Below are 17015 nucleotides of genomic sequence, written 5' to 3'. Positions count from 1 at the left end.
TAATAATAATAATAATAATAATAATAATAATAATAATAATAACAATAATAATAATAATAATAATAATAATAATAATAATAATAATAATAATAATAATAATAATAATAATAATATTGATAATAAATTTACAGTGCCTTCATCACTGAAAAACATAAATTCAGATGTAGAGGAAAAGAGATCTATTTACTCCTCTATTCTCTTTTCCAATACAATTTAGCAAACGGTGGAATGAACTAAGATTATATCAATGTCATCCAAGCGTTGCAGTATAGATGAAAATATAGAGATTTGTTGATAACAAGAACAATAATCCTTCTCTAACACTTGCAACGATAATGATAATAATATTGCTTCATTCGTATGAGCTTCAATAACAGTGCAAACAGGAATTGGTTAAGTTATGGCGAAAATAAATAATGGACTTACAAATCACTGTTACTTATGACACCATCAACGGGCCATGGCTTATAAATAACAATAGGAAATTTAATGGAAGCTTAACAGATGAATGAGGATGCTTTGAGTTTCTCCTTTATCAACAAAACACGATGAATTGAACAGTGAAGATGAATGGGAGATAAAGGGGAAACCCGAAATCTGTTTTTGTTTAATATTGAAGCTTCCATTCAACTTCCTATTGTTATTCATTTCCTTGAGCTTCAAGCAGCAACATTATCATGGCCTATAAGGAATATAATCCTAACCATCAAATTAGATCACAATAATTTGCTCATTTATAATCTCATACCATTCTCTCATTCATAAAGTAGTAGTCTTTCAGAGCCATTCGGCCCATGGAGCCGGAGTTTATCACAGTTTCTATAGCATGAAATGGACAATAGCAACTGCTTGCTACCCTATGGATAGGGTGCTAGTCAAACAGACCCAGCTACCCAATCACTGCAGGGTGGACAGGGGGTCAGAAAAAAATCTCGACCACACCCAGGATCAATCTCAGCCCATTTGCGTGTGAAGTGAGTGTGCTACCAACTGAGCTATATGGTCCCGCTTATTCATAAAGGTAAGGATAAAAATAATAATGGTATACAGTTGACTATATCACGTACCGACTCTGACCAATGAAAGATTATTGGATAACACGTGACCACCATCCACCAGTCTGTGTGTTGGGTCAGCCACCCTTTCTTGATTAATGTAGAAACCTCCAGCCTTGATGAGTCTGTTTGCTTCCGCTGTAGAATTTATTGTGAAGGTAGGTGTGGGCATAGGGGTAGGGGTGGGGTTGGGGAAGAGGAGGAGGATGGAGTATCAATGAAATTTTCCATTTGGAAAGTAGTTACAAATTAACTTAATGGCACATTGCTTTAAAATTATTATTTTTTTTTTAATTTGAGCTTTTATATAGCGCAATTTCCACTAAATGTGCTCAAAGCGCTTTACATGGGGTCCCTGGGCAACAGCAACATTTAATATTTAGGATGGGACATGATAATTTTTTCGTACAGAGACAACGCTGTTAACGGCCAGGTACTCATTTTACACCTGAGTACAGTGAGAGAATGTGAGTAAAGAGTCTTTTCCAAGGACTCAACTAGGTTCGAACCCAGGACCTTCCGATCCGAAAGTGAGTGTCATATCACTAGACCACATTGCCGCACAAAGTGATGAGGATGAAACACTAATGAAATTTTCCATTTTTAATGTAGTTACTAATTAACTTAATGACACAATGATTTAAATGAGACTTCCAATACAAGAACTTTTCACCAGGGGCCATCAACTTGAATATAACTGAGGCCTACTGTATTGCTATCAATATCGTCTTCATCATTAAATTAAAAAAAAAAAAAAAAAAAAAAAAAAAAGAAAGACTGGACTAACCAGGTGTCAGCCAACGTGTAGCAATGTAAAGTAAGCTAGGGCAAGGTGGCTTTCTGGAGACCACATAGCATGTTAGATAACAATATTGATATGGAATGCATGGAAGCTTAGGTTTAATTAACGGAGACAAAAATTGTGGACATTTCAGGTTTTCCCTTTGTCAACAAAACACGAAGAATGAGTCAATTAAGACAATTTAGAGATGAGAAAACAGTGTTGTTGAAGACCTTAACAAGGCCTTATCTGTCTTTGTTAATTAAAATAATGCTACCATTCCATTTGATAATAACAAGAACTGAAGTGAGAATAATAGTGCAAGAAGACAATAGAGAATATAAATTTGTTTGTGGCAATGGGGGCTCGAACCCACGACCCTAACTGGTACGACAACTCTGCCCTGGCAGTCTCTATTGTCTTTTTGCACTTTTCTAATCACTCCATTTCTTGTTATTATCAACATAAGTGCCTGCTCCACTCGCTTTTCTGAATTAACATTCCATTTGAATAATAATAATAATAATAATAATAATAATAATAATAATAATAATAATAATAATAATAATAATAATAATAATAATAATAATAATAATAATAATATATAAATTTGTGTTATTTATTTCTTTGAGTTTTAAGCAGCAACATTTGCAATACACAGTGTGTTAAGGGAATCAAACTTGGTATCTCCTAGTTACAAAGCACAGACCACACCAGGTACTATGCTGCCACCTCATCATCATCATTACCCACATTCTGTGTTAAAACACTTGAGCTCTTGAGCCAAATTCCGTACAGTCAGCTGTGAATCCAGTACCATCTCCACAGTGTTGACATTCCTGAACATCTGGGCCAACTCAAACTCCGTCATGGATGCCAAAACAGAAACAGATCCTTTAAAGAACACCTGGGTACATTTCTGTGCTGACACTAAACCAGGTGCTGTAAAAAAAAAAAAAAATCAATTCACAGATCATGTGATTCGTGCATGTGACTCAATATGTTTGAATTTCTTATTATTTACTTTACTTTAATTTACTCACTTATTCGTCATGATATAAAAAATATTTTGAGCTGAAATAGGCTATTGACATTTTATTCTTTAACCTTCATGAATGGACAAATAAACTGAGAAAATTGTTTCAGTTTCATATACTTCACTGCCTATTTTGTATTATTTTCCAATAATTTTAAAAACAGCCAAAAATGACAATATCCTGCTTCAACTGTGCAACAGAGACAGTTAAAATTTCTCAATTATGTTTAGCCCAAACTTGAGAAGGAATTTGGATATAATTTCCGATGTTGTAAACAACCACTGACAATCGTTTTCATTCAATTCTAACCATGTGTGCCACAAACCCTGTGTTGAATTCGTGTCTGTGGTAAAAAAAAAAAAGATACATGTGACCGATCACCCCTAAACAGTATTGTGTCAGGATGTACAAGATGTTGGAAAGTGACTTGAGAATTAAAATGCAGTACACATAAATATGAGAAACTAGGGAGCAGGCATCGGTGTAAGATAAAGATCTGAACAAGTGTGTCTCGAATGTCAAGGCAGACTGATTTTTTTCTTGTATTTTTCTTTCTTACACTTGTTCAGATCTGTACACATAAATATAAATGTTTAGCTTATTGCTCCTCAACTCTCTCCTTACCAATTATAAAAATAAAAATTGTCACATTCGTTACGATACAGTCAATATTTTTCTCATTCTGGTACATCGCAAAATTTAAGAAATTTTTTTGTTCCAGTTATAAAAATTGAACACAATTTGTAGAGCTCATTTTGCTAAAACCATCATATATGGCAAAAATTTATTGCTTTTGTGTTTGAGTGAAAAAAAAAAAAATTTTGATTTTAAAAAATATTAACAATAAAAAAAGAAATTGAGAAATTGATGACGGATTGTTGAACGTAATTTATACATAATGACCCGCGATGCTTGAGGATGCTGGTCTAGTCCAGTCTGGTAGGCCTTCAGAGCCCTTAGGCCCATGGAGTTTATCCCAGTTTCTATAGCTTGAAACGGACAATAGCAATTGATTACTATCCTTTAGATAGGACACTAGTTTATCGCAAAGTACTTTTCACCAAAATCTAACAGACCCAGCTACCCAATCACTGCTGGGTGGACAGAGGTGTCAGAAAATAAAAATCTTGACTGCATCCAAGGTTGAGCTTGGTCCTTTTGTATATGAAGTGAGTGCTCTAGTAACTGAGCTATATTGGAACCCCCTTGTTGGTCCAGAGCTTACTTTTAAATTGTTACGTTTCTAATCCTCCTTACCTCCATGGACTAAAGTAGTGACATGCTCAGCCAGTCTTTGTTGACCAATGCGTTTTTCTGGCTCTTTCTGAAATAGTCGGTAAAAGTTTAAACAAAAAGAAAAAAAATAATGACAGCGATCAAAAGGAAATAATACAGAAGTGAAGTGAAGATTATTGAAAAAAAGGTGGCATAAAGTTGATTCTTTGAAAAAAGACTTGTTACTCTAGTTGTCTCACCCTCCTCGTGTGTAAAAGGAGTACCTGTGCTGTTTTAAGTAACGAATAATGGAACAGACGCTGGTGTAAGATAAACATCTGAAAAGGTGTGTATGAAACTGTCAGAAAAAGCAGAAAAAAAAAAATACAAGCAAAAAAAATCATCCCAAATGATCGACTGAGGATTGAACCTCAGACCCCCTGATGTCAGAGGTTCTATTCCCATTCCAGGCAGGCAGGTTGATATTTTAATATATTTTTCTTTCTACTTTGTCTGGCACTGTTTCATACACACCTCTTCAGATTTTTGTGCACATTTAGGGCATATTGCAACATGTAAAAAATGATTTTGATTGCTAAAGATAATCTATTATGATGGTTAATATGTCTGTGTGTGTGTGTGTGTGTGTGTCATCATGCTCAAATTGTAGTCGCAATATTTAACCTTAAAATATCAACAATTTACCCTCACAAAGATTGAATAACACTTCGAAATCCTTTGAATTATGTAGTACTGCATCAAATTTAGTAGTTGGAACTGTTAGATCTGGTAGAAAGTACTCTGCAATAGATTAGCATCCTATCCAAAGGACAGCAAGCATTTGCAATTGTCAATTTCAAGCTATGGAAACAGGGATAAACTCCAGTTCCATGGACCTAACGGCTCCGACACACTAGGTACTTCATTGAGGAAAGGAAGTTTACATTTTTAAAAGTAAAAAACAAAACAACAAAACAAATTTGTAATTTCCAAAATCTGATCATTTTGACGTATCACTCCAATTTTTTCCTCTAGCTCATTCCGTCATAACACCTGATCAACACAATGGGTCATAAATAGGAAGTCTTGCAGAAACTTTGTCGTGCAGAGTAAATAAATAGAAATATAATAAAATCCAAATGAATGACTACTTGCCTGATGTTGATTCAGGATGTCCTGGATTTCCTCATTGGAATAAAAGGTGAAAAGTTTGAGATACTTATCCAGTTCTGAGTCTGGGAGGTTGATGAAATACTGCAATGGTAAAACATTTAATAATTACGATGAGTAAATACATTGTGGTAGATGATGAAGATGATGATGACATGGCATTGATGATAAAATGTAAGACTTTGAGGATATCTTCAATAAAAGAATAATACATTGAATCGCTGATTTCATTAGACAACTTTATTGTATTGCATTTTAAAAAAACATTCTTCCTCAAAATAAATTAAATAAGAATGTACCTATTGCGTGCAATGTAGTGATTATTATATGGATATATAAATATAGATAATATGTAGGCTTGATAGAATAAAAATAAATTAGATTTTTTATTTAAGAGTATATTTCGTATCACAATCTAAAATATTTCACTGCAGATGTTTGGAAAATAAAAATGGTGTAGACCTTCTCAGACCTTTACCTAATTTCTAGACATTAGGCTTTTAACGAAATCGGGTCGAACACCGAACCCGAACGGATATAGCCTTCTCACGTGACCATGAACGAGATCTGGATAGTGAAGACTCTCAAGCGGTATGCAGCATCGGATCTAAGGTCACGTGATAGAGGATAGCTTGGGTTGCTGTTGGCTTGTGTTAGGGGAGGGGCAAGGTCAGTGTCATTCAATAGTATATAATTGTGCATGTGGCGCTCTATACAAAGATAAAATTATAAATTGATTACGGGGGAAGGTGGGGGGAGGGTTGACCCACAAACGATCGAGGTGTTGGGCTTCGGGTAGACCATGATACGAAATCAAAGAGAAAAGGCCGCTGGTACTTGGATGGTGGAAATGGTTGGGGTAGTGACAATCAGCATGGGATGTATATATTAACATTAATAATATGGGCAATAGATGACCAGGGATGTGTATTGTTTGTGTATTGTTTGTATATGTTTGTGTGTGTGTGTGTGTGTGTGTGTGTGCGCGCGCGCGCGCGTGTGTGTGTGAAAGGGATTACACAAAAACACCTTTCTCTGTAGCTTCCAAATGATTACGTATACGATAAATTTGAAACCCACATTGTTTGAATCAGCTCACTAATTAATTCCTGAGCCTTGAGATGGTGACGCAACTATTACATACAAGACCTTGCAGTCGAGACGGCAGGGCTTTTGGGTTACACAACCACTATTTACCCATCGGTCAGCGGTACTCTTTGATGTATACAACACTCACCGCCTTTACGCAAAGCCGCCTGCCCATAAATCAAGAGATGGTCTCCTAACTGTTCACAAGCGAACTGTCAAACGAGCAATCGATGATTGGATAAGAATCTCAAGATCTCATATAATAAGGTAAGTTTTGGAGAGGTGATATCCCCCACCCGTCATCGGACAGAACTTTCATTGCGTTATATCATATGAGCTCCGCCTCCTCTTTCTATTCGGGAGTGACGAGATTAGACGAGAGGACGCGAGAAAAAAAATGGTCACGTGTTGGGCAAGTCGTTCGTTAGGCGAGCTTCGGTGTCTAACTATAACTCCGTATTCTCTACAGTTGTCTCAGGATAATGAAAATGTTGCTGCTTGAAGCTCGAAGAAATGGATAACAATAGAAAATTGAATGGAAACTTCACAACACCATTCTAAAATCCCTCTATTATCTGTACTGTTTCATTTATTTTGTTTTGTTGATAAAGGAGAAATCTGAAGCGTCCACATTATCCGTCTTCGTTTATTAAATTGAAGCTACCATTCGATTTACTATTGTTATCCATTCCTACAGTAGTCTCAGCATATTATGATCTCAAAAAGCTGCAGAAAAAAAGTCACCTGATAGAATTCATAAGCGGAAGTTTTGTCTGCATTCAGCCATAGGGAATTTCCAGTGGATTTCCCCAGTTTCTGGCCACTGGGTGACAACAACAATGGAGTTACCAGACCTGGAAGGGATGTGATATTTCTTTTTTAAAAAAAAGGATTAATGAGGGGCGATTTTAAAGCAGTTAGGGAGATTAGGTCATGCATACAGCGGCAACATGGCTCAGCGTTACAGTCTTTGCTTCGTACCAGAACGGTACCGAGTTCGATCACCCCGCTGTGCTGTGTGGCATTGAGCAAGTCACCTCACCCTAGCTCAATTTGCGATGCTACACTGCGGCTGACACCTGGGTTATTCCAGTCTTCTCTTGGAATAGACCCTAGAGACAAATTTCTCATATGGGATGAATAAAGGGAATTTTATTTTATTTTATTTACTAATATTGGTGAGGTGAATATTTCACGGCCATCTAACGTAAATAAAAGAGCAGACTAGAAGCTGGTAATAACCTGTAAATAAACGAATACAACAATAAAATAAACAACCAAAGATTAAAAAAAACAAAATTAAACAAATAAAATAAATAAAGGAAAAGTAAAAGAAACAACAAATAGGGAAATGTAAAATAATTATATAAGAACACTTCCCCCCTCCCACCCCCCCCCCGCTATTTTTTTGTTTTTTTTTTGGTTTTAATTTAAATTCGACATACCTCGATCAAATCATTGCTTAAAAGGCCTTAGACGGCACAACACAGTAATTTAAGATTTTCATATATAATTTAGAGACAAAACGAAAATGACCTTACCAAAAACAAACTTGTTGGTTACTCTGTGAATAAGATCAAACCCAGACGCGATGTTACCCAATTGGTCGTTACCTCCAAACTGTTGAAGGAAGAAAAATAGTATAGGAAAAAGTTGGAAGAAGGCACGAAAAAAAAAAAAACAAAGAAAAAAAAGAGTAGTCCTTCACAACCATTAGGCCATGGAGCCGGAGTTTATCCAGGTTTCTATAGCGTGAAACGAACCAACGCAATTGCTTGCTATCCTTTGTATAGGACACTAGTCGATTGCAAAGTACTTTCCACCAAAGCCAACAGACTAGCTACCCATTCACAAGAAGGCATAACTTGACAATAAATTGTAAAAATAAGGGAAAAAAAACATTCTCAAATTTTGTTATGTTTATTTATTTTTAAAAATTTTTCTCCTTAATTTATTGGATAAAACAATGCAATGATATTAATATGAATATATTACAGAGAAAAATAAAAAGGGTTTGACACATATCCCTGTGATGGTGATGGAAGTGTTGTGTTGATGATCCTTGTTGTTTTGGTTAGAGCAATAATTTACAAGTGTTTTGATTTTTAAAACTTTTAAACATTTTTTGAGGATGATTTTATTGGGACGTTCACAGCTATGAGAATAAAATGCTAATTTTAAACAAGTGACAAGTAATGGTGAAACCGTGTAACAAAGATACCTGTACAGAGCATCCATATTTCTGGTAGAGATGCAGCCAATCGGCTGCCTGAAAGACTTGATACATAAATTCTGTACAGCTTATACCTTCCTTACTGTTTAGACGAGTTTGGACACTGAAATATTTTGTAAGTTGTTGGAATGAGTTGAAATTTTAATAAAGTATTCTGTGATCACCTTTCAATCTATAACACAACAATTCAACATAATAAAAATGATTGTGCAAAATTGTGCTCCCCTTCTGCTGTTTTTTTATTGTTTATAAGGGATTTACGGCGCTAGCAACACATTTAGGTTATATCAGCGCCAGTAAAAAGGAAGAAAATGGATAGTAAAAAGTTCTAGAATTACAATTAAAGCACCCAAGAAAAGGTAAGACAAAGGGGAACTGGGAACAAATAGGGATCAGATGTAGATTCCAAGAGCATACCACCAATGTACTTAGTTTGAGATAACCTATAAGTCTCATCCGGACACAAGCACAAAATCCAACAGAGAGGAATACACTCAAATGCTTACATTATACACTAAAAATAATAAATATAATAATACATAACAGAGAGATGATTTACAAGGAAAAAAATATCATCTCCCAAAACAATAACTATGCATTTGACTGTTTCCCTCCCAGCTAAGACTCCAACCAGGGCCAGGACAAAACCAAGTAACCTCATTCCAAGACAAAGACAGAAAGCATATTGGAAAACAGATATAAGGGGATAGAAGACACAGTATGGATCTCCCTTCCCGCTATGGGAGGTCAGGATCCCCACCCAGTCTGCTAACTGTGGTCAATCTAGTATTAATTGAATTCAAGATCGAAATTATGAAAGTTGAGTTAATATGGTTTATTAAAAATAGCAATATAATTTATTTCATTATATAACAACAACACCAAAACAAAACAAAAACAATCCCTCCCCCCGAAAAAAACCCAAACAAAACAAACAAACAAAAACAAACAACAAAAATAAACCCCAGCAAAAACACTCGAATTTCACAATTCTGACCATTTTGTCTCTGTATTATACAATTTTCCATGACTCATCAACCTAGACAAAACTAAAGATACAAAAGAGGAGTGATCACAATTTAAATTCCTTACCCTGGTTCGAGAATTTTAAATTTGATATACTTTTTCACGCCAATGCCAAGCAGGCTGAAACTGTGTACCATACAATAAAACATTTGACAAAACTTTATATCGACAGTCCCTTAGAATCCATTGGCAATTGCTTGCTACTCTCTAGATATGACACTAGTCAGTCTATCACAAAGTACTTTTCAACTCAACTGTCAAATATTGCTGGGCGGAAAATGGGGAGAGAAATAAACAAAAACTTGACAGCACCCAGAATTGATATCAGTTCATTTGCTTGTGAGGCAAGCCCTCTACCAACTGTTATCAGGACCCACAAAATGTATAAAATAATAATGAAAAAAAAAAAAAAGAAAATAACAAAATGTGTAGAAAGAAATCCTTTGGGCTTATTTGATGTTGGCTGAAGAAGGATTACATAATTTCTTTAAAAAATAATTGAATCTGTTATTTTCACATTTCCACAATACCGTATCCATGATGATAAATTACTGAATTACTCTAAAGCTTTTCTTAAATTAGAGCTGTGAAAAAAACTTTTAAAAACTTACTTTCTTTATTTTAACCAACTTCTCCCAGACAAATGGAAATTAGTCAGATTTACAGGATTCAGTTGTTCGCTGTCACACTCATAATATTAGAATCAAGACAAATATCACGGCATCACAAAACCCATAGCAATAGTTGAATCAAATTTTCATAATTCCACTACTTTAAAAACCTGTAAAAAACTTGAAGTGAAATATTCACAACATGCGCACAAAGTGTTTTACACGAGACATGAGGCCTGTAAGGCAAAATTGCAACATTACCTATGACCATTCTAAAAATCCTAGCAAACTATCCTCTCCAACCACAATATGATCAACAACCAGGCATGAAAACACAGCGACACAGTGTTAACGGACAGAGCCTGTAAGGCAAATTGACATTACTATGACATTCAAAATCTAGCAAACTATCTCCAACCACATAGATCAACAGCACACAAATATCAGTCAAAGATTTATCATCACCATTATGATATTTGTTAGAAAAATGTATCTAAATAATGTATTTTAGTTATTTAGTCCTTTTCTATTCAAACAATTCAAAATAAGTGATGAAAATTGAATCACTTGCTCTTTGAATATGATATCATATTAATATTAACAACTACATATATAGTAATTTGATTTTAAAAAGTAAAAAAAAAAAACTCAATAAAAAGAAAAGAAAAAAAAAATAGAAAAATCTTAGAAGAATGATTTTCATGTTTTTCTTTAGTAAAGCTTCTGCACTATTCAGTTACCCTAACACCACCCTGACATCAACACAACTAACCTGGTACGGCTAATCATTTCACCAAGCCTGAAATGTCTTCCCATTGATGACAGGAAGTCGATAACGTTGATGTCTTTGTACCAGTCTCCATTATTCAGGATTCTGCCAAATTTGGAAAAAGGGTAAACACAACTTACATAATGGACAACTAATCTAGGAAAATATGAATTTAGAAAGGGAAACTTGGGTGGAGCAAAGGTAGAATGAGATATTTTCAGACGATAAACTCTCCTAAAAAGCGTTTCCTCTTGTTGTTGTTCTTTTCCTTCTGCTACTATGCATTTGATACCAGCGTGCTTACAGCTTACACTGCATTCTAGTGGCCATGTTCGCAGTTGTATGAATGAATAGTATACGGTCTTTTTTGCCAATACTATCCGGTTGTAGATTTCACTCTTTAGATCGGGAGGGGGGGGGGAAATCATATTTGTCTATCTGTTTTATAATAATAATAATAAATTTCATTCATCCTTTTCGCAAACAGACGTGGCAAAGAAAAGAGATGGATTAAAGTATTGACATTAAAAATACACAGAAATCAGCATTAAATAATCTATAAATACCTCAAAATAAATTAAATAAGAATGTATCTATTACATGCAATATAGTGAATATTATATAGATATATAGATATAGATAAAATGTAAGCTTTATAGAATAAAAATTAAATTTGATTATTGATTTAAGAGTTTATTAGTATCACAATCTAAAATATTTCACTGCAGGTGTTTGAAAAATAAAAATGGTGTATAAATAGATCAGTTAGTGAGTAGGTATACATAATCATTATGCTAAAAAAATCTATAAGAATGTAAACCATATCTACCATATCTATTTATTGGTTTGGAATGGGAGTTGTAAATAGTTGACAGATAGTCCAGCAATTCTTACATTCTATGGTAGCTGAACTAAAATTTAATCATGATGCCTTGTTCATTTATAGGTAATGAGATTATTTAAAGTTCATGACAAAAAAAGAAAATGAGGAATAATGAAACACAATGCAGCATGGAAATCTGAAACATGTATCTCTCCAAAGTGTGGATTTCTAAATCACATCCCAATTAACCTGTAGATTTTTTAACCAATCAAAACATGGAATTTGTGACAAACCTTCACATGTGCACGGACAAAAATAGTTGATAGTTTATAAACAAAACCTGAATGAAATCGACCTCTCTCTGATCATTGTTAATGTTTTTATACTGCCAAATGGGTGACTAGTTATAACACAATTTTCTCTATCATATTATCAACGTTTAATTTTACAAATAGTTTCTGTGTTGGTTCTATTGATCAAGCAGTAGAACAGTGGATATTTTACTTAAACATATCATCGATGTTAAAACTTGTGCAGTACGTTCTGTTCACCAACCACTGCCATTACTTACATTATGACAACTGTCTGAGGGGTGTGGTTATGTTCCCTTCCACTAGGTGTCTATTCCTCATCATAACCTGTCTTTTTTCTAGTATTGCAAACAGCAAAATCCGGAACACTTGACATTCCCTTGCATGTTCAAGGATAAAATTATTTTGTTTCTTGTTTGTATTGTAGAGAAATAAAAGATACCATCGGTCTCTGTGTTCTGTGTGGTGCGAAGTGTTATATATATATATATATATATATATATGTGTGTGTGTGTGTGTGGGAGCGTGGAGGGGAGTACACCAAGCATTTTTGATCATTGTCTTACACAAATGGCCCCTCTTCCAGTAGCAAGGGGAGACCAACGAGGCAGTGATGACTTGAGGCTGTCACTGTTATGTAAAATTAAACAAGCTATTATGGGTGGGGAAGATGAGGTGAGAGGAGATGCACGAGTTATATAAGTGACCAGTGATAGTGATTAGGTACCAATTTTTAGGCAATGACATTGTGTACTGAGTGAATAATCAGCGATTTTGATGCAGCTTGATAAAAAGGGTAGGAGGAGGGGTTGGTGGTGGAGGAAGGGGTAATCGTTATACCTGAACTACCTAGTTTTACCTCAGTCACATACTTCTTCAAATCTGCAACATTGTAAATCTTAAACTATTGGCTCAATCCCGATTAGCTTGAGATTTCTGTACTGCACTGTTAACAAATTGGGTCAAAATAAAACAGCACAGTTACCTGAATTTTGGTAGAGTCAAATGTCTTGTATCAAAATATTCTTGGTGGTTACTGACGATGGCTTGTACATTGGCCATGAGGGCCTCTACATTTCTCTCCACATCCTGGGCCGTCATGGCCGGTCTATCCTTTGTTTTACCACTTGGGTCTCCGATGAAAGCAGTGGCACCACCAATCTGAAATACAGTGTAATATTAATACACTGCTTATATCTCACAGCTCCACAATTTTAATCGTTTCCTCTTTATAACTAATTTTTGCCACCACATAAATTTAAACTACTGGCATCAATATATTGAAAAGTTTTCAATTTCATAACACTCAATACACAAACAAAAAATATTTCTTTGAATGGAGGATTCAATTTCAATTTTAAAAAGTATTCTTTTTTAGCAATCAGATTACATTAGAGCAGGAGTTATCCCCATTTTTTGTCGTGTTCAACAGACAAAAAAAAATGGCTTGCTAACCTTTGGACAAGACACTATTGTAAAGCATTTTCTGGGTGAAGAGAGGGGTAAGAAAAAAAAAATTAAAATGAAACAGGGACTGATATTGTTCCATTTGTCAGACAGTCAAGAACTCTATCCATTGTGCTATTGTGGCATCATATAATACATTGACTTTGTACATTTGGAAATTAAAACCTTGGATAAGCTGTATTGGAATGGAATATTACTTAATTTATATCCAGAAACCACTCACCACAGCAATGGGTGAATGTCCAGCTCGTTGAGCGTGGAGAAGAGCCATGACAGAAATGAGATTGCCAATGTGTAGACTGTCTGATGTAGGGTCGAATCCACAATACATTGCCTGGGGTGACTGCAAGAGTGTCTCAAGTTCTGGCACTCTGAGGGTTACGAAAGATAAGCATTTACAAATTATAGATGCTGTGCAAACAATAAATATATAATATGAAATCTAAAACTATAAAGTTGCTTAACAATCTCAGAATTGATTTTATAATACTTGATCTATACAATTTTAAAGTTACATTAAAATTTTTTCCATTCAATGCCACATGAACTGAGAATTAAAGATGTGAAATAGATTGACAGATCAAGGCAGTGAGTCACATTTTATCGAACTGAAAGTTATTTGAAATGTGACCAGCATCCTGTTCCAATCCATTGTGAAGAAAAGAAATTTTTGACAGGTACCTCTAGCCTATCTCTTTTTAAATTATATAAAATGAAATATTTTAGAACCAATCTGTGCTTTTTATTTATCATTATTTATTTCTAAAAATTTGGTTTTAGCTTATCAAATATCTTAGTTGACGTCATGCCAGATATTCCAATAAAAAATGTCCCTTTTATATATTAGGCATTTTATTTGAAATCCTTTTGTGTAAAAGGAATTCTGACACTAACCTGGTGTGAGGGAAAATGTTTTCAAATACACCCCGTTCTTTCAGCTGTAACACACTCAATGTAGAGGCGGGTCTGGAATGGCACATCTTAAAAAATGACCTCAGTACTCTAAAGTCATTCATGGGAAAAAAAAGATGTTGATAACATTCTAATTATTCCAGGAGAAAAAAATGTTAAAAGAAAAAATAAACAATGCTATTTTTGCTTGATATTTTAAAAAAATGGGAAAAAAAAGATGTTGATAACATTCTAATTATTCCAGGAGAAAAAAATGTTAAAAGAAAAAATAAACAATGCTATTTTTGCTTGATATTTTAAAAAAATTATCTGAGAATAAAACCATAGCACTATCTTAACTCAAAATTTTTATAATTCTTCAATTTTGCATTATCTCTTCTCTCCAAGTGGATGGCTTCCATCTGAATCATTGTGTAATCTAATAGGTAGGGTTTAGTTTGCATCAATAAGGTAGGGTCTAGCCGTCTTTTACATCTATCCAACTTCTTTTTCATTTCTCTTGTCTTTTTTCACCTGTAGACATTCCTTGTCATATTTTACTGAATCCAACTATTCATAATTATTGTCCTCTAAAACTTGTCTCAGTCTCAAGCAGATTTGAAATAAAGTAATCGAAGTGCTTATTTCATGACACAATCACTATTTGCAGTAGTAGAAGCGCTCTCCTGTCTCTGAAAATTAATTTTTGTCCCCATCAATGAACACAACACTGTATTTTCTGTTCAAAATGGCGTGTTGTCGAACGGCTTGAAATTAAACGAGAGTGTGTTAGTTTGAGAAGGAAAGAAAAGGAGGGATGATTGAAACATTTTGTGACTGAGAATTGTGATTTTGAATGTTTCAACTTTTCCTTCAAGTCTGAAACTTGACAAGGTCGTGTTTTGTTTTAGTTTTGTTACCCCAATCCAATCCATGAAGACTTCCCCGTCCCCACCTCTCCGACTTGATCATTCGTTCACATCTTGAAATCTATCAGCTCATCTGTCAGATTACTTTAATGAGAAAAGTTCTGTCCCCATTTATTGTATTATTTACAGTAAATAGATTTTATAAAGTTCCAGGAATATCTCTCCCCCTCTCTCTCTCTCTCACACACACACTTTCGCCATTGCTCATGACTCATATCTCAGTGCTCCTGTAAATAATAGAAGTTAACATCAATAAACTACCTCTACTACTACAGCCACCACCATAACATCATTACTACTATTACCATAGCAAACTCCACATCGTTATCAAAACTACAGCACCCGCCACCACCATTACATCATCATCATCCTTATAGTCATCATCACTACCACTACTACATCATCACCACCAACCCTACATACACAACCACCACATCAACACCACCATCACTACATAATGACAGACACATCGTCCTCATCAACGAAACGGAAAATAATAATAATAGTAATAATAATAAAAAAATGAATTTTAAAAAATAAAATAATAATAATGTATGTTATTTATATTTTGCACCCAATTCTCTATATAATAAAGCTCTAGGCTCATAGGCTACAACTGCAAATACAGAACGAACCCGCAATTTCAGTACTACTGCAAATAAATAGAATTACTGATATCTACTCTGCTGTTGTTTTTTAAAAACACAGTAAATGCAATGTTAACCATATAGCACATACTGTGTTCTTTAATAAAACGGCAGTACTATTTGCAGTTGCAATTGCAGTAGGCTACTGCTGCGAATAGAGGAAATCACTACAACTTTTAGAAATTTTTGACGCCAACATAAATAGTGCAATGGTATCCCCCTCTCTCTCTGTATCTATCTCTATCACTTACATTAGACACATAAAGCTACATATTCTTATACTTATACTGTTACTGTTACAAACTGACAAAGAAAACTGGGAGGGTAGGGGTAAGGGACCTAATAGAGGAAAACATGAAACTATCAAGTTAAACTCTATGTATGTCAACTTAATTCACGAGTTACCAACACCATTCACGTTTAGTTAAGTAGAACATTGCCGGTGCCAGACCATCATTCAACATTCAGTCAGTTCAGGCATTTTCAATTTTCATTCGATATTCAAACCGATCGACCTTCACTTCTCCTTCTCACAATTCACAATGTAGATATCTCCAGTAGGACATTAAAAAAAAAAAAAACAAAACAAAACAAAAAAAAAAAAACCCATTCAGAATTGAAGAAAGGTTACAACTTGTCTTAAATTGAAACAAAATATAACGGAATTTATACGAACTTGACCCCTGTCTGGGTTAAAAATTGTGAGTGAGTGAGCAGGGAAAAAGTTAGAAAACCTCGCTCTATTTTTACCTGCCGGTTTGTATTGAAAGCACAGGTAAACATCGTCCGATTTTCACCACAGTCATTGTTTCACTCTAATCAATATATTATATGTAATGAATAGAAAATAATAAATGAAGAGTCGCGTTTTTAATGACTGAAACAAGTATGGATCAACACATGATGGTTAACTTCACCGGCAATGTTAGCCAAGTTGTGTTTTGATCGAATTTGTATCAAT

The 17015-nt window shown here is 34.6% G+C and overlaps 1 protein-coding gene across 1 annotated transcript in view; it reads right to left on the bottom strand.

Moving 5' to 3' along the window:
* LOC144972447 (tyrosine--tRNA ligase, mitochondrial-like) overlaps positions 1–17015 on the bottom strand; it is a 21989-nt gene extending 4974 nt beyond the window's left edge. The window contains exons 1-12 of the mRNA XM_078913627.1: positions 16805–17015; positions 14482–14589; positions 13811–13958; positions 13106–13281; positions 10990–11091; positions 8569–8683; positions 7889–7967; positions 7092–7201; positions 5244–5342; positions 4131–4197; positions 2590–2778; positions 1068–1193 (exon numbers count right to left, since the gene is read on the bottom strand). Of these exons, the coding sequence (XP_078769753.1) occupies positions 1068–1193; positions 2590–2778; positions 4131–4197; positions 5244–5342; positions 7092–7201; positions 7889–7967; positions 8569–8683; positions 10990–11091; positions 13106–13281; positions 13811–13958; positions 14482–14589; positions 16805–16860 (1375 nt within the window). The 5' untranslated portion in view covers positions 16861–17015. The remainder of the gene's footprint in view (positions 1–1067; positions 1194–2589; positions 2779–4130; positions 4198–5243; positions 5343–7091; positions 7202–7888; positions 7968–8568; positions 8684–10989; positions 11092–13105; positions 13282–13810; positions 13959–14481; positions 14590–16804) is intronic.

The sequence above is a fragment of the Berghia stephanieae genome, chromosome 5, assembly GCF_034508935.2.
Source record: "Berghia stephanieae isolate SIO BIC M18660-M18661 chromosome 5, UCSD_Bste_1.3, whole genome shotgun sequence".
Classification (NCBI taxonomy): domain Eukaryota; kingdom Metazoa; phylum Mollusca; class Gastropoda; order Nudibranchia; family Aeolidiidae; genus Berghia; species Berghia stephanieae.
The sequence above is the reverse complement of the archived record's forward strand: the minus strand, read 5'-3'. Positions and strand labels throughout refer to the sequence as shown.